Here is a 21,380-nt window from a genome sequence, read left to right on the forward strand (position 1 = left end):
TCCCATAGGTGGAGAGGAGTGGTTTTGATTTGGTTCTACAGAGACATGCCCTTGAGGGAGGTGGACCCTAGTGAGATCAGGAGGTAGAAAGGACAAAGGGAGTCATGTCAGGCTCCCAACCCCACCCTCCCGCAGGAAGTGAGAGCAGGGAACTTCAGATAGATGCCCGCATACAGATGCAGAGCTGCCACAAGAAGGAAGGAGAGGGGAAGAAAGAAGGAAGGGGAAGAAAGCTCAGGGAAGGCTCAGACAGAGGGCTGGGGTGGGGGGGAGGGGAACCAGGGGAACTGAGCAGTGAGGCGAGGCCCCCACACAGCCAGGGGCTCCAAGATGACGCATAAGGGGACAGCGGTGGCAGCCAGGGCTCGGCACGAGGTGTGACGCACGCCGCCTGCTTGCAGGCTTGCAAGGCGGCCAGACACAGACGGTGACGTGCAGCCCCAACAAAGCCCCCAGGAGAGGGGGTGGCGTAGAGAAGGAAGGGGGGGATGGGAGCCGTGAGGTAGATAGAAGGGCAGCGGGATCTGTGGCCAACTGGACAGACAGGAAGCCCGTGGCATCTCCAGAGCCCCCAGAGAGAGGACACATGGATGAAATCACCCAGACAGACCCCTACCCTCGGGGAGACACAACCAGAGACACAGCAATCCTCACAACACAGGGAGATGTGGCCAGAGGAATCCTCCCTGACACACAGACAGACATCCCCGCGCGCTCCTCACTGCACATGGACGGGACTGGCCAACACACACACACACACACACACACACACACACACACACACAGAGGAAGCGCAGCTCCTCACACACCCTGGTGCGTGGGGACAGGTGACCAGGCAGACCTCAAAAAGCCTGACATGAACAGAGATGTAAAGACCCTCCCTCTGAGACAGATGGAAAGACACTCTCTGACACTGGACACAGATGGGGGGGGAAGGACTGCCAGAAGGGCGAGACAGAAGGAAAGGGAAGTTGGTAGAAGAGAGATGAACATGAGAAAGAGTAACAATGGCCATGTGCCGCACCCCAGGCTCCCCGCCTCCCAGCTCTGGGTCCCCCTGCCACGCTAGGATACTAGGCCACGCAGAGGCTTTGACCCTGAGGCCTGCCCCACTGTGGGGGCACAGTCACTGTTTGTTGACTGAACACATGACCGAATTTGCATGATGTCTGAAGGTCACTCTGGGAGGCCAAGTGCAGGCTAGGTCATGGCCACAGGTGGCAGGGGCAGAGAAGCCAGTGAGGACACTGGAGCATAGCCCAGGGGAGGCGACAGAACCCAGGTGAAGGCAGGGTGCTGGAATGGAGAGGAAGGAATGGGGCAAGGCCCATTTGGGGGACCATGTGAACAGGAAGGAGGCAAGGGGGGGAAAAGGAAGCGAGGACAAGGCCTGGGGTGGACCTGGGGGCTGGGTACACCGTGGTGCCTATGGAATGTCCTGGAGGCTAGTATATAGGAAGATCTGCCGCCTGGGGGTGGTCCTTGCAAAGGGAGTGGTGAGTTCCAGAGTGAGTGAGGTCAGCAGGCTGGGGCAGGAAGGGAGAAGAGGGCAAGACACAGAGAAAGAGCCATCTGGGAGGTAGGGGGAGAGCACAGGGATGCAGAGTCACCAAGGTCTGCAGAGGCAGGACCCGGGTTTGCTGGCAGGTGGGAGAGGTCGCCAAGGGAACCGTTTTGGGGGGTTGAGAACAAAATACAGCTGGACAGAAAAGGAGAGGGAAGTGAAGTGCTGACATGAAGACAGCCCTGGGACGGGAAGGGGAGGAGAAGGATGGGGCCTGGAGGAGGTGGTTCTGCCCTGGGAGAGATGGACCCCATGTGTGGACAGGTCAGGGGCTTAGCTCCAAGATCCCGGCTAGAGACCCAGCGGCAATGGGTTGACTGTGGGCAAAAAGAATTTGCAAAGGGGGCTGGGGAGATGTGAGGGGCAGCAGGCAAGGGTGAGGCCAGAGCTGGGGTGGACCCACCCCCTCCCCCAGCACCAGCCAGCTCTCAGCCACCGCAAGGAGATAGCGAAGGAAGAAAGGAGGAGAGAGAGAGAGACAAATAGAGCCAGGCTCACCTGGAAAAATCTAGATGGAGCCCCCAGGAGCAGGAGAGGAGAGGCAGAGGTGGGGGAAGCAGTGAGCGAGGGGGAGGCGGTGGGTGAGTGGGGACAGACACACACACACACACACACACACACACACACACTCCTGTAGTGACGCACAGAATGGAAGCAGAATTCAATAATGGCTTAGAGACAAAGCAGGGGGAGCGGGAGAGAGGGAGGGCGGAAGACACACAGCCCGGTCTTAAGAGGTACAAACAATTGCTGAGGGAAAGAACAAAGATGAGGAACTCTGGGAAGGGAAGCAAAACTAGGGAAGTTCTCAGACAGTCAGAATGTTACCCGGTGAGAACCGCACCCCCCACCCCGCCCCACCCCCCGCCTCCCGAGTAAACAGTAACAGTAAAAACGGGACAAATAGGACGGGGTGGGGGGTGGCAGTCATGGGAGAAGGAGGCTGTTGGGCACTGGGACATCTGGATCCACAGGTGTAGACACATGTAAAATTCACTGAGGTTTTTCATTTGTGAAAAGGTTTGTGCAGTGTGTGGTATGTTAGTTATTTTTTTTAATTTTTACTGAGAGAAAGGATAAGAGAGGGAAGGCAAGAGGTGTGTGTCAGACAGGGAGAGAGGAACAGAGACACACACACAACCATGCCCAGGTAGGAGCTAACCCTGACAACGTCTGATGAAAAGGGACATAAAAAGGTAATGGGACCAAGGAACACTGTCGTCTAGACCCTCATATGGAAAGGGTGGGAGACTCCAGGAAAGACTTGAATGAGGCGGGGGTCCCCCGGGCAGGAAGGAAATCACTAACACTGGCCCCCGAGCTAGGGACACCAAGGGTGGAGTCTCCTGGAGCAAGTGTCTACCCCGGTGGCCCGGCCCGGCCAGGGTGACCTGTTCGGGGCGGTGCCACAGACATGTGGGGCCAGGGGTGGGGATGGTGTTGAGGCTGGGATAAGCCTCAAGGGGTGCAAGGTGTGTGTGGGGGGGTGTTGGCGAGGGGCCCGGGAGCTCTCACAGAAGGGCAGGGGGGCGATGGAGGCTGATGCGGGGGCCGCGATGGCTCAGTGGTGTGCAGGGGAAGACAACAGGGGGCCCAGCAAGGGGGGGTTAAGAAAAGGGCCTCGAACTAACTCCCAGACACACAGACAGATGGATGGATACACAGACAGATCACCGTATGCTTATCCGTGGAGTGAAAACAAATGCCGGACAGAGCCTCAGAGATGGACATGGAAGGAGAAAAGGAGAATTTGGGGATGTGGGAGAGAGACAGAAAATCCAGATGGAGCCGGAGAGGGGATGGGGAGTAGAGAGCAAGAGGGTGAGAGGAAATCTGTCACACACACACACACACACACACACACACAGCTGGGCAGGAACAGCGGTCTCATGATGAGTGTTCTAGGAAGAGCCGAGGAGGAGGACCTCCCCCCACCCGCCCGGGCGGATGGCAATGACCGTCCAAGTGCTGAAGGGGCAGCAGCTGCCCAGCCTGGAAAGCCAGCAAGCCTGCAGGGAGGGGAGGAGGGGAGCAGGCTCAGGGACCCCCGACTGGGCCACACAGATGCGAGCCTAAGCCTGGAAGGCTCCGAACATGTGTTGCAGGCTGAGTAAATGAGGGGAGAGCCTGTTGCGGGACACAGACACACACACACACACACACACACACGCACACACGTGGCTCTGTGGTCACATCTGGGTGGGAAAGCCTACCTCCTGCTGGGGAACGCAGAATCACTCTAAAGCTCAGAGGCAGACAGACGGACAAAGAAAGACAGACGGACAAAGAAAGACAGACAAAGAGAGGGAGAAAGACCGAGAGCGGGAGGGGGAGGGGACAGACAGACACAAACACAAGCAGGACACAGAGGCCTCAAACCAGGCTGTGCGACGGCCCTGAGGGAGGAGCTGGGAAAGAGAAGACGGAGAAGGAGACCGAAGGAAGGAGGATGAAGAGAAAGATCGTCTGAGGAGGAGAGAGATGCACCCGAGCCCCCCTGGGCCGCCTCTTGGAGCGGCTTGAATGAGGATTTTCTATCCGAATGAATGAAATGTCTGAATGCATGTGAGGTAGAGCCCGTGCTGGATTCAGGCAACAGCGAGGGAGTCGGGGGGCCATATGCCACACACAGCACCCTTCCTCACACACACCACACACACACGCGCCCCACACATACACACACCACACAGACCACTCCCCTTCACACACTGTCCCTCATGCACATCACAAACACACACCACACAGCCATTCCACCTCACACAACGTCCCTCACACACACCACACACCACACTACTACCACTCACATACCGTCCCTCACACACCACACAGCACCCCTTCTCACACACACACACACACCCCACACACCACTACCCCTCACACACCGTCCCTCACACACACCGCACGCACACACACACACCACACACCACTACCCCTCACACACCATCCCTCACGCACACCATACACACACCACACACACACCACTACCCCTCACACACCGTCCCTCGCACACACACCACATATATCACCCCCCACACAACATCCCTCACACACACACACCACTACCCCCACACACCACCCCTCACACACACACACCGCTACCCTTCACACACTGTCCCTCACACACGCCACACACCACCCCTCACACACACACACCGCTACCCTTCACACACTGTCCCTCACACACGCCACACACCACCCCTCACACATGCCACATGTACCACACACACTACACTACAGACATGCCACACGGATGTTATATACACCCCACATGTGCTACACCACACACACCACACACATTCCGCATACACACCATACACATACCACACGTGCGTGCACACAGACAAGTGTAGGAAGCTCAGAAAAAAGACAAGACTCAGATAAGCCCCCGAGTTAAAAGGGAAGGAGAAAAATGGGAGATAAGAAAAGCAGGAGACTTACATGGGCATTTCTCTCCCTCTCCCAGTGTCCATCTGGATGTCTGTCTGTCTCCCTCTTGGGTTTTTTCACACACTGTCCCAGCCCCAGGACTGAGAAGATGTGGTGACTCGGTGGCCATCCCACCCTGGCTCTGCTGGCCCCCACCTCCTGGCCTTTGTCCCCTCCCTCACCTGTTGCTCCTCACCCTCAGGCCTTGCTCAGCCCTGCCTTCTTGGGGAACCCCTGGGCCCTCTGTTCACACTCAGGACCCCATCCCTCCTCTCCTGAGACCATCTGCTCTGCCTGCTCATCGGTCCCAGACAGGAAGTGCCATGTCCAGCCTGCTTCCCAGCGAGGAGGGCAGAAGGCCAGAGGGACAGACAGCAGGACCCCATGTTTATTGGGGGGATGAACGAATTAGTGGGGGACCCCAGAGAAAGGGACAAAGCTGCTAGAGCAAGAGAGAGCTGGACAGACAGAGACAGAGACAGCGGGGGGAGAGGGGGACACAATCCACTGAAATCAAGGGCAAACCACAGGGGGCGTAATGGAGCAGGAATTGCCAAGAGGGTAGGAGGCAAAGAGGACAAGGGCCTGCCGGAAACAGCATTTACCAAGGCCAGGCACAGAGGAGATGCTCAGGAAGCCCACAGCCCACAGTACTTTTAGGGACCCACAAAAAAAATTAATTGCTCTTCAAATCAGAAGACAAATAATCTTTTAGCTCAAATTTCTTTAAGTAAACCCTGCACCCAACATGGGACTCAAACTCATGACCCCCTGAGGGTGCGACAAAGAAAAAGATGAACATTTAATGAGACCACCGCAAGGGGGAGGCCTGGGAGGGAGCAGAAGCAGATAGATGACAGACAGATGGACACACGGAGAGACACAGACCCAGGACCCCATGGGTCACCCTCGGAGGCCGGCACAGGTCTGGGCACTGGGTGGGACGAGCCCTCGGGTAGGAAGGGCGGGGGACACCGAGGGCTAGAGGAATGACAGACAGATGGACAGAGCTCCATCCACCCCCCACCCAGACCTCCTTCCCCAGCTGTTCCCATCCTGTCTCTGTGTTTCTCTGTGTCTCTGTTCATCTCTGTCTCTCTGCAAACCACAGCTTCTTGGAACCCGCGAGAGAAAAATGGGAAAAGATGAGATGAGAGCAAATGCAGACAATAGGCCTGCACAGGTATGTGTGTGTGTGTGCATGTGTGTGTATGTATGTGCACATGCCTTCAGCACAGGGTCTGGCCAGAATTTCAGGAGGGGGAGAGGAGATGAAAGGAGCAGAGGATGAACGAAGAGAGCCACAGCCCGGAGGCAGCAGGAAGCAGGGACGTGCACGTGCCCCCCACACACCCCCGACCCACACATACACACACACACTGCATGCATTAGAAGTGCAGCAGTGGAAAGGAGGCCCCGGGAGCAGAGGCAGGGAGGGGCGGAAAAAGACACACCCGGCACAGAGGGCCTGCCACAGAGACGCAGGCGGGCGCAGGGGCTCACATCTCCGCAGGGGCCACGGCCACATGGGCCATGGCCACACAGGCCCAGGACAGATCTTCACTCCGAGCTTTCCACGTGAATGTCTGACTGAATGGGCCAGTAACCCACAGCAAGAACCAGTGACCATAAGCCAGAGCACAGACAGACAGACAGACACATTCTGAGAGAGAGAAGGGGACACGGGGGCCAATGGGCAGAGAACAGATTACAGACCCCGATGGACACACACACAGACACATGCCCCAACCTCTCTAGGTGGGAGGGGATGGGGTGGGGGCACCAATTACGGTGTTTTCGTGGGGGCTTCTCTGTATCTTTCCTACTTTGTGATGAGGATTATGTATTATTTTTTTCATGAGGGAAAATATCTAATTTTCCTCCAAGAAAAAAATGTATGCAGAGTAAGGGGTAAACCACTGAAGGCACCTGGGGTGCTCAGTCAGTTAAGCATTTGCCTTCAGCTCAGGTCATGATCCCGGGGGCCTGGGATCGAGTCCCATATCAGGCTTCCTGCTCCACACGGAGTCTTCTTCTCCCTCTGCCCCTTCTCCCTCTCCTTCTCTCAATCTCTCTCTCTCTCAGATTTTTTTTTTTTTCAGAGAAAAACCAGTGAAATCAGGAAGGGAAGGTGGAGAGGACAGGGGGTTCCAGGGTCCCCAGTCCCTGGAATGGGCTCGAATCTGGACAGTGCTGTGGGAGGAGCAGGCAGTGGGGCTGTGAGACAGTGGTCCCAGTGGACTGCACACCTCTGACCTCTCCATTCTGTCTCTCTCACGAAAGGTCGAGCAAAAGCAAACTGGACAGAAGCCCAGAGGAGGGAGTCAAAATCAGAGAAGGAGCCGGAGACCAGGGGTGGGAGGGAGAGAGGCTTTCCTTCCTCCCTTCTCTGACCGGACACCATCCATGTGAGACCATCTGGATGCATCAGCTAGAACTTCCCCAGCCCTTCAGCTCTTGCTCTAGTCGTTGAGCTTCATGAACTGGTTCAACAACCCTTGCAAGGTCCAGGGGATTGAGAAAGCTCCAGCAGGTGGTCTGTGGCTTCTGAGATGGGTTTTGAAGGATGAATAGGAGTTTGCCAGGTTGCAGAGAGAAAAGAAAGGGCATTCTCCATGGGCAAAAGCATGGAGGTGTGGAAGCACCTGAGGAAGAGTCAGAAGCTGGAAAAATTGATAAGGAAGAAAATATGTGCGACAGAGACATAGAGAAACTGGAGAAATAGACAGTGGCCAGGCACAGAGAAGAAGAGAAACCAGCAATGGCCCGAAACGGAGAGACACATATAGAAACAGAGACAGAAAATCAGAAGCACACACAGCTGCACTGGAAACTATAAAGAAGTGGGGGAAGGGGGTGAGTAGGCAAGAGAATAGAAAGAAACAAAGAAAAAAGTGTTGAGACTGAGAGCAAGGGCCAGACAGCCAGAGAGCTGGAGAGGCAGACAGAGGAAAGAGATGGAGAGAGACAGAGAGATACAGAGGGAGACACCTGCAGAGAAATGCAGAGGGAAATAGAGAGGTGCAGAGAAAAGAGGCTCCGACTTCCCCCACACCCTGGGAATTGGGGGGGTCCTGACCACCCCCCAGCATGGTGCAGGTGCCCTCTCCACCTACTGTATGGGGTGAGTGTTTTGTCTCTGTCCCTACTGGGGCTGAGACACATCCCTGGCCTGCTGGCGCCTTCCTGAGCATGGCCCCTGCCTGCCCCTGCCCACATGGGCCCTCCCAGGAGTAACCAGTGCTGTGTGTGCCCTCCGTGCCCACAGAACCAGCTGTACACTTTGGGGTCCAGGCCCCAGGAGCCCGGAGCTGAAGCACCAATTTCCTGGACTGTGTTCACGTGATACACACACCGCTGGAGAAAACAGAAACATGGGCTTCGTACCCCATGGATACCCAGGTCCACGCTCACCCCAGGAGCCTGCAGGCTACCAGACACCCAGACAGGTGTGCATACAGACACACACAGCCCTGGGCAAACAGATGCCCAATCTCCCAGTCACATACCTAGGTGAACAAAAGGTTGACTCCACGAGACACACAGTCCTGGGAGCCCAGACTCACAGAAGACCTGCACACGTGCCCACACACACCCACACAGTCGCGCATGAATAAACGGACCCACGCACACAACCTCATGAACATGAAGGCATACACGTCCTAGGCACACACTCCCAGGAGCAAGCAGAAGACACAAGCCACCAACATCCATGTTCCCATGGTCCCAAGAGCGCACACACCCATGGTGTCTCTGGGTGTCCGTGCTGACCTGGGTACCAGGGGATTTGGCTTGTGAAAATTCTACTGCAGAGAGACATGTCCGAATTTTGAAATTTGCTTTTAATTAGACCATTATTATGGCCAGAGGTGACACACAGATGCATGTGTGATCTGATGTAAAAGAAATTTCTTCATATAGGTTGTTGCACAGAACTACCCAGTTGGGTCCCTTTGTGGTGGGGGGAAAGGGGAGGAGAGGAAAGGTCTTTGGAGTTTTCTAGAGGGCCCAGGAATTTTGTGGCTCCAGCCCCATCCCAGCCCAGCACTCTGGGGGAACACACAGCAAACCCAGACACATGACCCCTTAAACACACCCACAACCCCACACTGGCCCGACCGTCCCACCAGGCCCCCAAGGTGCTAACTGCCACCACACACCCAAGGCATCTGTGACCTGAACTGCTCATGCTCTGGGAGTCCTGGCTTCGTGGCTCACACAAAAGCCAGCCTTCTGCCAGGTGCAGATACGTACACACAGCAGCCACATTCCAAAGTGGCTGTCTCCAGCCTGATCGTGTCCCCCTGGCCTGGAGCCCTGTAGCCACCAGTGGGGCCTGAACAAAGGCCCCTCTGACAATCAGGCCTCACATCCCGCCCCACTCACTCTGCAGCACACGGTAGATGCTCAATAAACCAATGGTCAAACTCTGAGGTCTGTTTGTGTTTAATCAGACAATATGCAAAGTATTTACAACCAATTCTGGATCCCCCCCTCCCCCCCAAGCCTGGGCCGTGAAATGTGGGACCCCCAGGCCCCACCCAGCGCTGGGGGGGGTCCCCTAGGCCTCTGCATAGTCATCTGAAATCTACAAAACACTGTTTATTTTAAAAAAAAAGAAGAAGAATAACAGTATTAGGACACCTTATACAAAGGGCCCCGGGCAGCTGGAAGGGGGCTTGAGAATGCACCGGGGTAAGCGAGCCCAGATTTGAATGGGACAGACAGCAGACTTGCATCATAAACATGGATGAAAGGAAAAGTTGAAATTTCATGGGCAGGCCCCACATGGCCTCCTTCCCTGCTGGCGGGGCCCGCCTGGCTCGAGAGCCCCCGGCAGCAGGGGTGTTATTGCTATGGTGGGGGGGCTGTGGGGGGAGAGGCACAACAGGGAAACAGAGCAGGGGAGCGTTTTTACATGTTAAATATGGACACACATGGAGGAACACACACGTGCACACACACAACACACATACACGTACGTAGGGGCCCTGGGCAGCAGGCCCTCAAACCGTCAGCCACCCATTTTAAGATGGGCACACTGAGGCCCAGGGAGAAGCCACCACGTACCCCAAGGCCAAACACCAAAGCGAGGGCCAGTGCGCCTCTAGACGTCCCCGGCTGGGCTCACCAGCTGATGCAAGGCCACAGGGGTCCGGAGCAGAGCAGGTGCAGGGCCCACAGCCTCCCAGGAAGACAGACACTGCAGCCCAAAGAGGATGCAGGGGCCACCCCACAGTCCCACAGCCAGGTCTGGGGCCTGGCAGCAGATGCTCCCCCTCTCGTTAGGTACTCCTTTCCCTACTCATGAGTTATGGGGTGCCCCCCTTAGGAAGGAGAGCAGACGCCAGGCATTGAAATGACACAGGACACACCGGGGTAAGGAAGACTAGGGGTTCTCTCCTGAGGCCACGGCCTCCCAACCACTTGGGATCTTCTATTTCTGTTTGATTGCCTCCAGAGCCCGGGAGCTCACTCTCATTCATGGCTGGCTAGCTCCAAGGATGAAAAATCCACCCACGTTCTGATTGACATCTGCTACCTGACTCCTGCCTTGACAGCCCTCATTCCTAGCTCCGCCCTCTGTCTGCCTCTGCTCTCTCCCTGCACAACAGGCCTGCTAAGTGGGTGGTGGCAGCAGCCTTGGGCCCCTGGTCCCCTGGGCTGCCCCAGTCTGTCCAAGAACAATCTTGTTGGTTCCTGAGGAAGACAGAGGGAGCACCGGGTTCCAAACCCACCTCAACCCTGAACTGCTCTGTGGTTTTGGGCAAATCACATCCCTTCTCTGGACTATCTCCCCATGGGTACTGTGAGGACAAGGAACTGGTGATCTCTAAGGGTCCCTTGGGTCTAAGAACAGGACTCGAGGGGGGGTGCCTACGCTCCCCACCAGCATGAAGCCAAGCTACACTTCAGTGCCCAGCCTGGGAGCCACGGCAGAGGAGTCTGGACCCAGCAGCTTCCACCAACAGGTGTTTCTGAAATGGACGGCAAGGGGCAGGGTGGCAGGCAGGCCGAGGGCCGGGGCCTGCCGCTCCTCTTTGGAAAGGCTCTTCGGCCAGCTCTGGAGGCAGACCTGGGGGCACACGGAAGTGGGAAGGGGCCCACGCGAGGAGCAGGCTAAGGCTGGGAAAAGGTGTCCTCAGCCTGTCCTTCTCCCGCTTCCTCCCGCTGAGCTGCACAGAGTCCCACGAGGGAAGGCTGGGAGGATGCAGGTGGCTGGCGCAGGAGCCTGGACGCAGTCACCGTGCCAGCCTTGGACCCTGTACCCAGGGCTGCCCCGGGCCCCAAACCCTTCTGTGCCACAAAAGAGGGAGGGGCCTCATCACTGGCGAGTCAGCCCCACAGAGGGGATCCACGTGGGCAGGCAGAGGGAGGCAAGACCTGACATCAGGGGCCCCCCAGCCCAGGATCCAAGCCGAAAAGCCCGTCTGGCCCTGCAGCCTGCCCCCCTATAGGTTCTCTCCGGGCTGGTACTGGGGCTCGGTGGACGTGAAGTAGTCCTCCAGGAAGGCCTGCAGGTACTCGAAGGTGGGCCGTTCCTCCGGCTCCTTCCGCCAGCACTGGCACATGAGGTCGTGCAGGGACTCGGGACACTCGGGCGGGCAGGGCATCCGGTAGCCCCGCTCCACCTGGTCCAGCACCTCTCGGTTGACCATCCCTGTGGGAGGGGGGAGGTGTGAGGGGACGGGCTCCAGTGAGGAAAGTCAGGTGGGGGGAGGAGGATGAGGACAACAGAGAGGGCCTCTCGCCCAGGATGGGAGAGGGTGACCATGGGTAACTCCCCTCCCCAAGGCTGAGAGCCCTGACCAGAGAGCTCCTAAGATCAGATGCTCAACTTCTTTGTTATACAGATGGGGAAACAGGCCTGGGAAAGGGTATGGCTTGCCCAAGGTCACCAGGGCAGAGGGGATTCAGGGATCAAAGATAGGGCACGGGGAGCCCTCTTACCAGGGTAGGGCACCCGACCCTTTGTCGTGAGTTCCGTCAGCAGGATCCCAAAGGACCACACATCCGACTTGATGGTGAACCGGCCATAGAGGGCCGCTTCTGGAGCCGTCCACTTGATGGGGAATTTGGCACCTGCGGGAGGGAGAAAGGTCAGGGGAGGCTCAGGAGAACCTCAGGACAGCGCTGCCAGGAGATACCACTTCCATCCCCTGCTGGACAGACTCAGAAACAGGCTCAGAGAAGGCCAGATGGCCCCAACCCGGACCCTGCGCACCTTGTCGGGCTGTGTACTCGTTGTCCTCGATGAGCCGAGCCAGCCCGAAGTCAGCCACTTTGCACACGAGGTTCTCTCCAACCAAGATGTTGGCAGCACGGAGGTCCCGGTGGACATAGTTCATCCGTTCCACATAGGCCATGCCTGAGGCAATCTGCAGGCAGAATGCCAGAAGCCCAGCTCAGGGACCATCCCCACCCCTGCATCCCGCCCCCCTGCCCGCTCCACCCCGCTGGGTCACCCTATCCTTCCCAGTCTTCTGACTAGGGAAGTCAGCTTCCAATAAACACCGCTGGCACAAGAGGCAGGACCAGCGCTCGGCAGAAAGAGGAAATGCAGGACAAAGGGCAAGGGCAAAGGGGAAACACGGACAAGATCCAGCCTGGAAGCAGGGCAACCGTAAAAAAGAAGCCCCAGAGGCCCCACAGATATAGACGAGTGCCAGGCCGTGCCTGCTGTCCCCCGTCCCCTCTCTGAGCCTGTTTTCACATGTTAAATGGAGGGACAGCCATCCCCACCTCCCCTGATTGGGAGAAGGATTAATGAAGGAATGACTGTTGAGCACCACCTACAGCAAGCAAGTACTAACGCATGTTTGTTGAGTGACTGAGTAACCTTTACAGAGAAGAAAACTGAGGCCTGAGGTCCCACAGCATGTTGCTGACCTCTGATACCCAGCGAAGGGCTCTTTCCTCGCCCAGGGATAAATGTGGTGGGGTCGGGGCGGGGTGGGGGAGGGTGGGGGGGTGGTCAAGGCATGCCGCCTGGAGGGGGCGCTCAAGAGGCAGCAGGGGCAGAGGTGAGCGGGACTGAGGCTGTGGGAGGTGGGAGGGGCTGACTCACCTGAGCAGCCATGTCCACCAGCTGCGGCAGCCGCAGGTACTTGCCTGTCTCCCCCTTGAGAAAGTCCAGCAGGCTCCCTGGACAGAGAGGAAGCAGCACTAACTAGCCCCTGCCCTGCCCTCCCAGAGCCAGGAAGCATTGACTCCCGGATCCCGTCCTCCAGGGGCAGGCCAGCCCAGCCTCCGTGTAAGCGGCGCTCATTTCAGGCAAACCCACCTCTGAATAAAGTTTCCCTCAGCATCTGTCACTCAGCAGGCAAAGTGGGATAGGAAACAACCAAATGTCTCCGGGAGAACAGAAACTGTGGTCCGTCCCCACCACGGATATTTCTACCCAGCAATTAAAAAAGGGACAGACTACGGATACACGCGATGAGGACAAACCTCGGATATAAAAGATAGCAACGTGAAGTTCTAGAATAAACAAACCTATGATGGCAGAGGGCACGAGTTTTGCCTGGCTCTAGGGCTGGAGGCCACTGTCTACACGGGGCAATGGAGAGCTCCTATAGCTCGACTGTGGTAAGGGATTGCCCGGAGGGTCCATTTGTTAAAACTCACGGAAGTGGACCCTTAACATGGGGTATTTTATCATTTGTAAATTATGCCTCCAAAAGGCAAATTTTGAACAATTGAATTAATTTAAAAATTAAGTACAGGTCAAGCCAGGACCTTGACCTAGATGGGGCCCAGCTTGGATGGCTGGAGGACTTCTCTTTCAGTCACAGAGCGGCAGGTGGCGTTGGAAAACCAGCCAAGGGGAAGAGACCAACTACAATGTGGGAAATCATAAAAAACAAAATGAAATGAGAAAGGCAACCATTAGCGTGAGACGTTGGTTCTACTCCATTCCACCTTTGGAAACATACACCCTAGATCTGGGGGGATGGGAAGCGTGTGCCCCCTCGTCTGGCAAGGGGTTGCCCATGCATCTTTGTGCCGGTCGCCAGAGCCTTACCCTTGCTCATGTACTCCGTGACGATGTAGATAGGCTCCTCGGACACCACAGCGTACAGCTGCACAAGCTTCTCGTGCCTCAGTTTCTTCATGACCTGGGCCTCCTGCAGGAAGGCCTCTGGAGACATCGTGCCTGGCTTCAGGGTTTTGATGGCCACTCTCGTGGTTCCGTTCCAGGTCCCTGTGGGGGGCAAGGGGTACAGCAAGCTGCCTCAGTGAAGGTGTCCCTAATCCCATCCCACGGGGCCCCAGATGGGCCTGCCTAGCCATGTGACCAGTCCAGCCGAGGCCCGCGGGACACTCCACAGGAGGCTATTACAAGGATGAGATGAGTCTCTGGTACACGGTCAAGAAACAGCAGTCGCTGAGCTGTTGCTGGGGCTGCCGTCAGTGGGAGTGTCCCCAAAAGCCACACACGTGCCTGACAGATGGAAGATCATGGCTCTAACTCAACCACTGTCTCCTGAGAGACCACGTTCCTTCCAGGCAGCGTGCGGAAGGTGAGTCGGGAGTGAGCCCATGAATGGGGCTGGGGAGGGGAGGCAGAGCCGGCCTCAGAACAAAGCCACTACAAGGAGAACATGTCTTGAGCCACACTCTCAAAAAGTAAGGCCTGGCCTGGACCAGGCCCACGAGGGCTCAGAGGTCAGACCAGCCAGGGTCTGACTCCGAGCTCTGCCTCCCGATAGCCGTGAGACCGTGGGGCAGTCCTTTCCCTCCTCCGGGCCTGTTTTCTTGCCTGGGAAATTTGGATGTTAGAGTGTCTCCCTGGGGGGCTGTTTGAGAATTAAGTGAGATTCTAGGCACAGGGCCCAGCCCGCCATGAGGGCTCCGTAAATAAGAGCTACACTTGTCATTTGATTATTATCACGGTTTTCAAACTGTGAGGCTTTAGGGGAAGCCGTGTGCTAGCCCAGCGTGTTGAATCCGAGTTCTGGTGCCAACTGGATCCAAGGTGCTTTGATGAGTGGCCCAAGACCCACTCCTCCCAGTCTCTGGGCCCCCACCCGAGGGCTGGAGCCCAGGCCTAGCTCTAGGGTCCTTGCAGCACAGGATGTCTGGGGATCTGTACCTGGCTCTCCCCGAGTTGGCCTGCTGCTACCACACACACAGGCCAGGAATGCATTTTTCCAGCCCCTGGAACATCCCTCTCCCCTCTCCCCGGCTCAAAGCCAGCACCTCCCCTTTCCTGACTTGGCCTGACCTCCAGCCTGCAGGCCTTGGTCCCTGTAGGGCCTTCCACCCAGCAGCCCTCTCGGACCTTCCCCAAAGGGAGGAACATAGATGCCAAGTGCACGCCAAGTGCATGCAGTGGCTTACGAGACTGGCACACGGTGATTCCACGGCAGAAGCCACAGGCTCCTACGCATCAGGCCTACCTCACGCCAGCCTTCCCGGTCCCTCTGCGTCAGCAGGAACCAGGCAGCAGAAGGCGGCCTGGGTTTTGTCAGGGCTTCATGGTGTTTGTTTTCAAAAGACAGTTTGCCATTTCTCCAGGTTTAGACAGGAGAGCATTAACAGGCCCAGAACATGCCAGACCCTGGGCTTCCAAGCCCTCCCTCTGTGAGCAGAGGCGTCTCTTCCCATGGCTAAGTGCTAACGTGTGGATGCATGGGGCGGGGGGCAGCGTTCACTCACACCCCACGGTGGATCCTCTTATCCCCACCCCCATTTCACACTGAGGAAGACAGACACAGAGTGGAGCCAGCTGGCCCAGACCACCCGGCGTCTTCGGGGAATCGTGATGTCCAGCTCCGAGTAGCTCTTGGCAAACAGGTGCCACGGTCTGCAGAGGTGTGGGGGAGTGCCACATGTAAAAGAGAGCCCAGTGTTCAGTAGGGACAACAGAGACTCATGGTGGTAAAGCAGGGGGGCCTCGAGCTGTCCTGTGCGATGGACATTCACCTGGTTCTCTGCTGGGGACACCAAAGCCCTCCCACCCCAAGAGGACCATGGCTTCTTCTGGGGGGCAGGGGCAAGGTCTTACCCATCCACACCTCTCCAAAACAGCCCTGGCCCAGCTTGACCTCCAGCCGTAGGGACTCCCGAGGGATCTCCCAGGCATCCTTGGCCAGGCCCTGAGTCTGGGGCTTGGACGTGGGGCACACGGTGGTGAGGCGGTGGCACAGGCCGTCAGCATGCTCTGAAGACAGAGGAAGGGAGGTAGAGTTCAGGCCAGGCATCTCTCTGGGGCCTCTCTGTCCCACGGTGTGACATACACATGGGACGCACGCAGGCTCTGGGGACACGTGGGCTGCCCTCGAGGCCAGGCATCCACACCTGGGTGTCACCACCCCCTCACACGGCCTCGCACTTCTGCTCCCGGAGGTATTCACTTAGTCATTAATCAGACTTTAAGGGGCGGTCACCTCGGTGAGCACCAAGGACACAGTGGGGGACAAGTCCAGGGGTATCCTGCCCTCAGGGAGCTCCCAGTGCAGGAGAGGCCCAGCTTCCCTTCATCATCTCCCAGGGCCACAAGTGCGATGGAGGAAAGCAGTGTGTGCAACAGCAGGTGGGCTGGGTGGAGTCTTGGAAGGCTTCCCGGAGGAAGTGGCACCTGAGCTTGGAGCTGCAGGCAAGTGAGTGGTTGACTAGGGGCCACTCCAAGCAGAGGGCACACCATCTCGTGCACGTGCCAAGGCCCCGAGAGAGGAACAAGCCTCTAGGTTGCATGAACAGGAAGGAGGCCGGAGGGGCTGCAAAGGAGTGAATGGGAGCAAGGGGCCCTGGGGAAGGCAGGGAGGCCGGCCAGGCCTAGAGCACCCACAGCCTCAGAGGCCACGTGGGGGTCTTTATCCTGAGATTCCCAGGTAACCTCGGGAAGGTTTTGCTCTCAGGACCAGTGTTCAGAATGAACCGTGCAATGACAGCCAAGGAGGCAGAGGGGTGCCAAGTGGCAGAGGGTGTCAGGAGGCCCAGTGGACAGAGAAGGAGGTGTCCCAGGATGGGGAGTAACTGGTGTTCTCGAGATAGGCCATACCTGCACATGGAGGCCACAGCCACAGCCACGTGGGGACTCACAGAGACGCGCCCATATGAGAACACACTGACCCTTGACCTTCAGGGCCCCCAGGGAAGTCCTGAGGGTCCAGATACAGCACGTATGCCCGCCCCCACGACCTGCACCTGTGCGTGTGTTTGTGCGTGCGTGTGTGTGTGTGTGTGTGTGTGTGTGTATACCCATACTGGGATCCCTCGCCCTGGCTCCCTTGCCTGCCTCCCGCGCTCCCTCCCTCAGCGGCAGCCCTGTCTAGCCACCATCTCCTCTCCCAGTAACCGGTTCAGACCGGTCTTAGAGCTGCAGAGACAACCAACACCAGCTGAAGCCCCCTCCCTGCCCTGCTCCCCTCTAGGCAGCATCCCCCTCCCCAGCCAGCTGCAAAGGAGAAGAAAAGAGGAGGGTGGGCATGGTGGGGGGAGGGGACGGGGAGGAAAGAGGAGGAAAAGCAGAAGGAGGAGCCGAGGGGGAGGAAGAAAGAAAAAGGAGGGGCAGGGTGGGGAGGAGCCCCACACTCTCAGGATTATAGAAGCCCCAGGCCTTCTTGGCCCCAAAGCACCACCCCCACCCCCAGACCCTGCATGGAAGGTGGAGCCCCCCGCCCAGCGCCTGCCCGCCTGGCCCTCACTGGAGTAGTAGGCCACCAGCTGCTGCAGACTGTTGAACTGGGTGCGGGAGGTGATGTAGAAGCCGCCGCTGTCCAGCTTGCGGATCTTGTAGTGCTTCACGTTGAGGCCCTTGGCATTGTCGAAATCAGACACGGAGAGGCAGTAGGCTCCTGCGGGGCGGTGACAGAAAGGAGCAGTGACCCCCACGCCCAGCACCCCCCACCCCTCCAGGCCACAGGACCAAGTGCCCTTCTGGGCCTGCCTAGCACTGGAGGACTGGGAGGCCAGAGCGGCAGCCCCAGCCCCGGGCCAAGCCAGGTATGGCCTTTCCTCTCTCTGAGCACCCAGCCCTGGGGCGGCCAACAAGGCAGGACCCAGTGAGCCGAGGGGCCCTGATCAGAGACCCTCCCCAGGCATTCCTGACCCTGGCAAGACCTCCAAGACTGAATGTATATCCCAACTGTGTGACCCAGACAAGTCACCTGCCCGCTCTAGGGCTCAGTTTCCTCCTCTGCACGACAGGGCGACTCCCTCGGATGCCAGGAAGATCTGAGACCACATGTGAGAGGGCCTGGCACATAGTAGGTGCTCAATAAATGTTTGCCGGGAGCCAGGAATGGCCCTAGTGGCTGTGTGTCCCTGGCTTACCTGCTTCCCCTCCCATGGGAGAACTCTGGGCCCACCTTCCTGGACCCCAGGCTCAGGTAGGAGCAGGTGGTTGGCTGAGGCTGTGGCAGGGGCAGGAAGCCACACACTAGGTGTAGCCTACATGTCACCAAGGCTAAGAGGGGCCATCCCTGGTGACCCCCTCCCTGCCTCTCTTGAGCCTGGAAAAGCTTTTGGCTGGGAAATTTTCCTCCTGCCTAGCAGGTCTGGCTAGGAGCCTCTGTTAACCAGAGTCCAAGAGAGCCCTGGGATTGAGGCTTCAACAGCCAGAAAAAGCCCATTCCAGAAGGTGGGGTACAGCTCCCCACAGCCCATGGCGCTCTGGGTAATGCACAGGTGCAGCTTACCATCTCCAGTATAAAGAAGGGGAAAATGAGACCAGAGAGGGAAAGCAGCTTGCTTCAGGTCACCCAGCAAGTCAGGCACACAGGACAGCAACCAGGTCTCCAGAGCCTGCATCGGGCAACCATAACTAACAGATGGCCCAGGCCATGTACACATGGATGCCCGTGGCCTGAGCTGAAAGACAGGTCCTGCCCACGTGTGTCGGTGCACACACACAGGTATGCCCACACCCAGCGGCCCCACACTCATGCAGGGACACACTCCCCAGGCCCCCAGGCACAAAGGCAAACCCACAACAATCCATTCCCACACAACAACACCCAGACAAATCCCCCTCCATGTGCACACACACGCCTGGACTCACACATGGCCTGCACGGCCACACAGCTGCTCACATGTGCACATACGTAGCAGGAGGCCCTGCTTCCCGTCTCCCGCTGAACCCTAAGCCCACACGACGTGGCCCAGCTTTGTTTCCACGCAGCTGGGTCACCAGCAACCCATTGGCCAAGGGGCTAAAGAGAAAGAGGGTGACCTGTGTTCTCTGGCTGGGGGAGGGACAGAAGGGGAACAGGGACCCGGACTGCCGCGGAAGGGCAAAGCCGGCTCCTAGCACCTAGTCCAGCTCTAGAAGCCTCTGGAGAAGACTAAGGGGGGCCTACTTCATCAGCACCCACCCAGGGAACAAGTCTTCTGCTGCAGGACCCTCAGGCCCCCCGACAAACTGCACCCATACGTCATCTGAGGAAACTGAGGCCACAGAGGCTAAGTATCATCGTTTGCCGCATCTCTGGCCACCCCCAGCTAGCTCAGTGCTCCTCAGCTGTAGCTCCCTGCCTCTCCTGCCACTTTCTCCTCCTGGAGGGCTCTTCCTACTCCACTCCAGGTACCAACCTCCTATTCACTCCACAATACCCAGCTCAAAAAACCCACAAAAGACTCCATTCCCAGTGGCCAGCAGGAGCGTTCCTACCTTTCGTGGTCTCACTTTCTCGCACCAGGAAGGTCCCTCTTGGGTTCTCCGCATTGAGCAGTAACCGCTCTGACTCCCGTCTGGTGATCTTGCCAAAGTACCACCTGGGGCAGGAGGAAGGAAGGTGGCGTTGGTGACTTTGGCTTCCATAGCCCAACTGCGCCTTTCTCTAGGATGTGACTGGGGCCCAAGGCAACCAGACCACCCACTGCAGCCCAGGAGAGAAGCTCCCAACCAACAGGTGGGGGGCGGGCAGGAGTCCAGGTTGCATACTCACTCTTCAGCCTGGATAGAGTCGGAGGGCGCCACATAGTTGCTGGGGATGTAACCCGTCTGTCCCGTGCTGAGCGAGTGGGCCAGCCACCAGTCTCCCTCTCTAAGGAGGGGGAAAGAGAAGGAGCAGAGGAGAAGGAGCCATCAGTGGGGGGCCGCAATGCTACAGTCTTCACAGGTGCTGTGCTGGGGGTCCCCAAGGCCAAGTGAGGCACTGGGAGCTGCAGGGCCAGCTTGAGCTCTCGTGCTGCCAGGCCAAGCCTGGGATTCTTTCTCTCCCCAGCCCAGATGCCTCTTGGCCCAAGCTGACTCAGACGGACTTTGTCCAGGACTATAGCAGGACTGACCAAGGTCAGCCTGAGACCTAAATTCACAGGGGCAGAGTCCTGGGATGGGAAGTAATTTGCTTCCCTTCAGCTAGAACAAGCCGTCTCCAGATGCCAGGAGCTATCTCGGGAATGAGGGAGGGAGCTCCCTGTCTCTGGGAAGCAAGCAAGTTGTAACAGGAGAGATGATTCCTGCCTAAGACAGATATCAAGTCAGATCTTCAAAGACTCCCCAAGCCCTGAGATTTGGAAGCAGATGAGACCTGGGTGGAGGTAGGGGATGGCCCTTTGGGGGACTGGTGACAATCCAGGCGCTAACCCTGTCAACTAGAACAATGCTTGCCTTTTGTCACAAACCGCTGGCCATCCCTAAGGGGCTCCTCGGCTGAAAGCTACAGGCCTCCCCCTGCAGCCTACCTGTCTACAGGGGAAACTGAGGCCAAAGGGGGCTGGGGCTTGCCCAGAGTCACACAGAGTCATGTCAGAGGGGCTGAGGTGGCAGAGCCCCAATGCCCAGGGCACTTCTACACTAATTGTCCCACAAGGAGGAGATGGGGACAGGGGCAGAGGAGCTCCCCACATGGTCGGGTCCCCTGGGCCTGGGTGGGAGTGGGGAGGGGGCAAAGTACCTTTGCAGCCATCTGAATGTGAACCAGGTCTGGCTGGAGCGGGGGTCCAGAGACACAGAGGAGAGAGGAGAAAGCGAGAGCCCAATAGAAAAGAAGAGGCAGAGATGGGGGTGGTGAGAGAGAGAGGCAGAAAGAGTAAGGAAGAGAGCAGGAGAGCAGACTGGGGACAAGGCGGGGCAGCCACAGAGGCCTCACATCCAAAAGCAACCAAAGGGAACAGGGACGGGTCCAGAGGGAGTGAGTGAGGGGAGGCCAATGGGAAAGGCTGCCAGTGGGGAATAGGGCTCAGCCCCCTTCCATTCCCACCGTGCAGATGGGAAGACAGGCCAGAGAAGCAAAGGCCTCTGCTCAAGGTCACACAGCCAGGCCCAGGATCCTGACTCCCAGGTCAGAAGGAAACTTCCCCTAAAGGGTATGGTGGGACCTGAGAGCCTGAGGAGCTTCTCGCTCCAAGGCTGCCATTGGACCTCACCATGACCATGACCCTGAGAAGACACATAGCCAATGGGATATGCTCTCCCTTCCTCACTGCCAAGGCCCAGAGG

General features: G+C 57.7%; 1 protein-coding gene across 4 annotated transcripts in view; it reads right to left on the reverse strand.

The window, feature by feature from the left end:
• Positions 1 to 9,420: 9,420 nt before the first annotated feature.
• The window catches only part of SRC (SRC proto-oncogene, non-receptor tyrosine kinase), a 50,638-nt gene continuing 38,678 nt past the window's right edge, over positions 9,421 to 21,380 (reverse strand). For 2 of the 4 annotated variants that reach the window (XM_044263058.1, XM_044263059.1), the window contains 10 exons: positions 20,836 to 20,868; positions 19,885 to 19,983; positions 19,608 to 19,711; positions 17,644 to 17,793; positions 16,002 to 16,157; positions 14,016 to 14,195; positions 13,059 to 13,135; positions 12,216 to 12,369; positions 11,942 to 12,073; positions 9,421 to 11,651 (listed from right to left, as the gene is read on the reverse strand). In XM_044263058.1, coding sequence (XP_044118993.1) covers positions 11,443 to 11,651; positions 11,942 to 12,073; positions 12,216 to 12,369; positions 13,059 to 13,135; positions 14,016 to 14,195; positions 16,002 to 16,157; positions 17,644 to 17,793; positions 19,608 to 19,711; positions 19,885 to 19,983; positions 20,836 to 20,868 — 1,294 coding nt within the window. In that variant the 3' untranslated portion in view covers positions 9,421 to 11,442. The remainder of the gene's footprint in view (positions 11,652 to 11,941; positions 12,074 to 12,215; positions 12,370 to 13,058; positions 13,136 to 14,015; positions 14,196 to 16,001; positions 16,158 to 17,643; positions 17,794 to 19,607; positions 19,712 to 19,884; positions 19,984 to 20,835; positions 20,869 to 21,380) is intronic. The other 2 variants (XM_044263061.1, XM_044263060.1) reach the window with 1 other exon arrangement.

Source organism: Neovison vison, chromosome 8 (assembly GCF_020171115.1).
Source record: "Neovison vison isolate M4711 chromosome 8, ASM_NN_V1, whole genome shotgun sequence".
NCBI classification, from domain to species: domain Eukaryota; kingdom Metazoa; phylum Chordata; class Mammalia; order Carnivora; family Mustelidae; genus Neogale; species Neogale vison.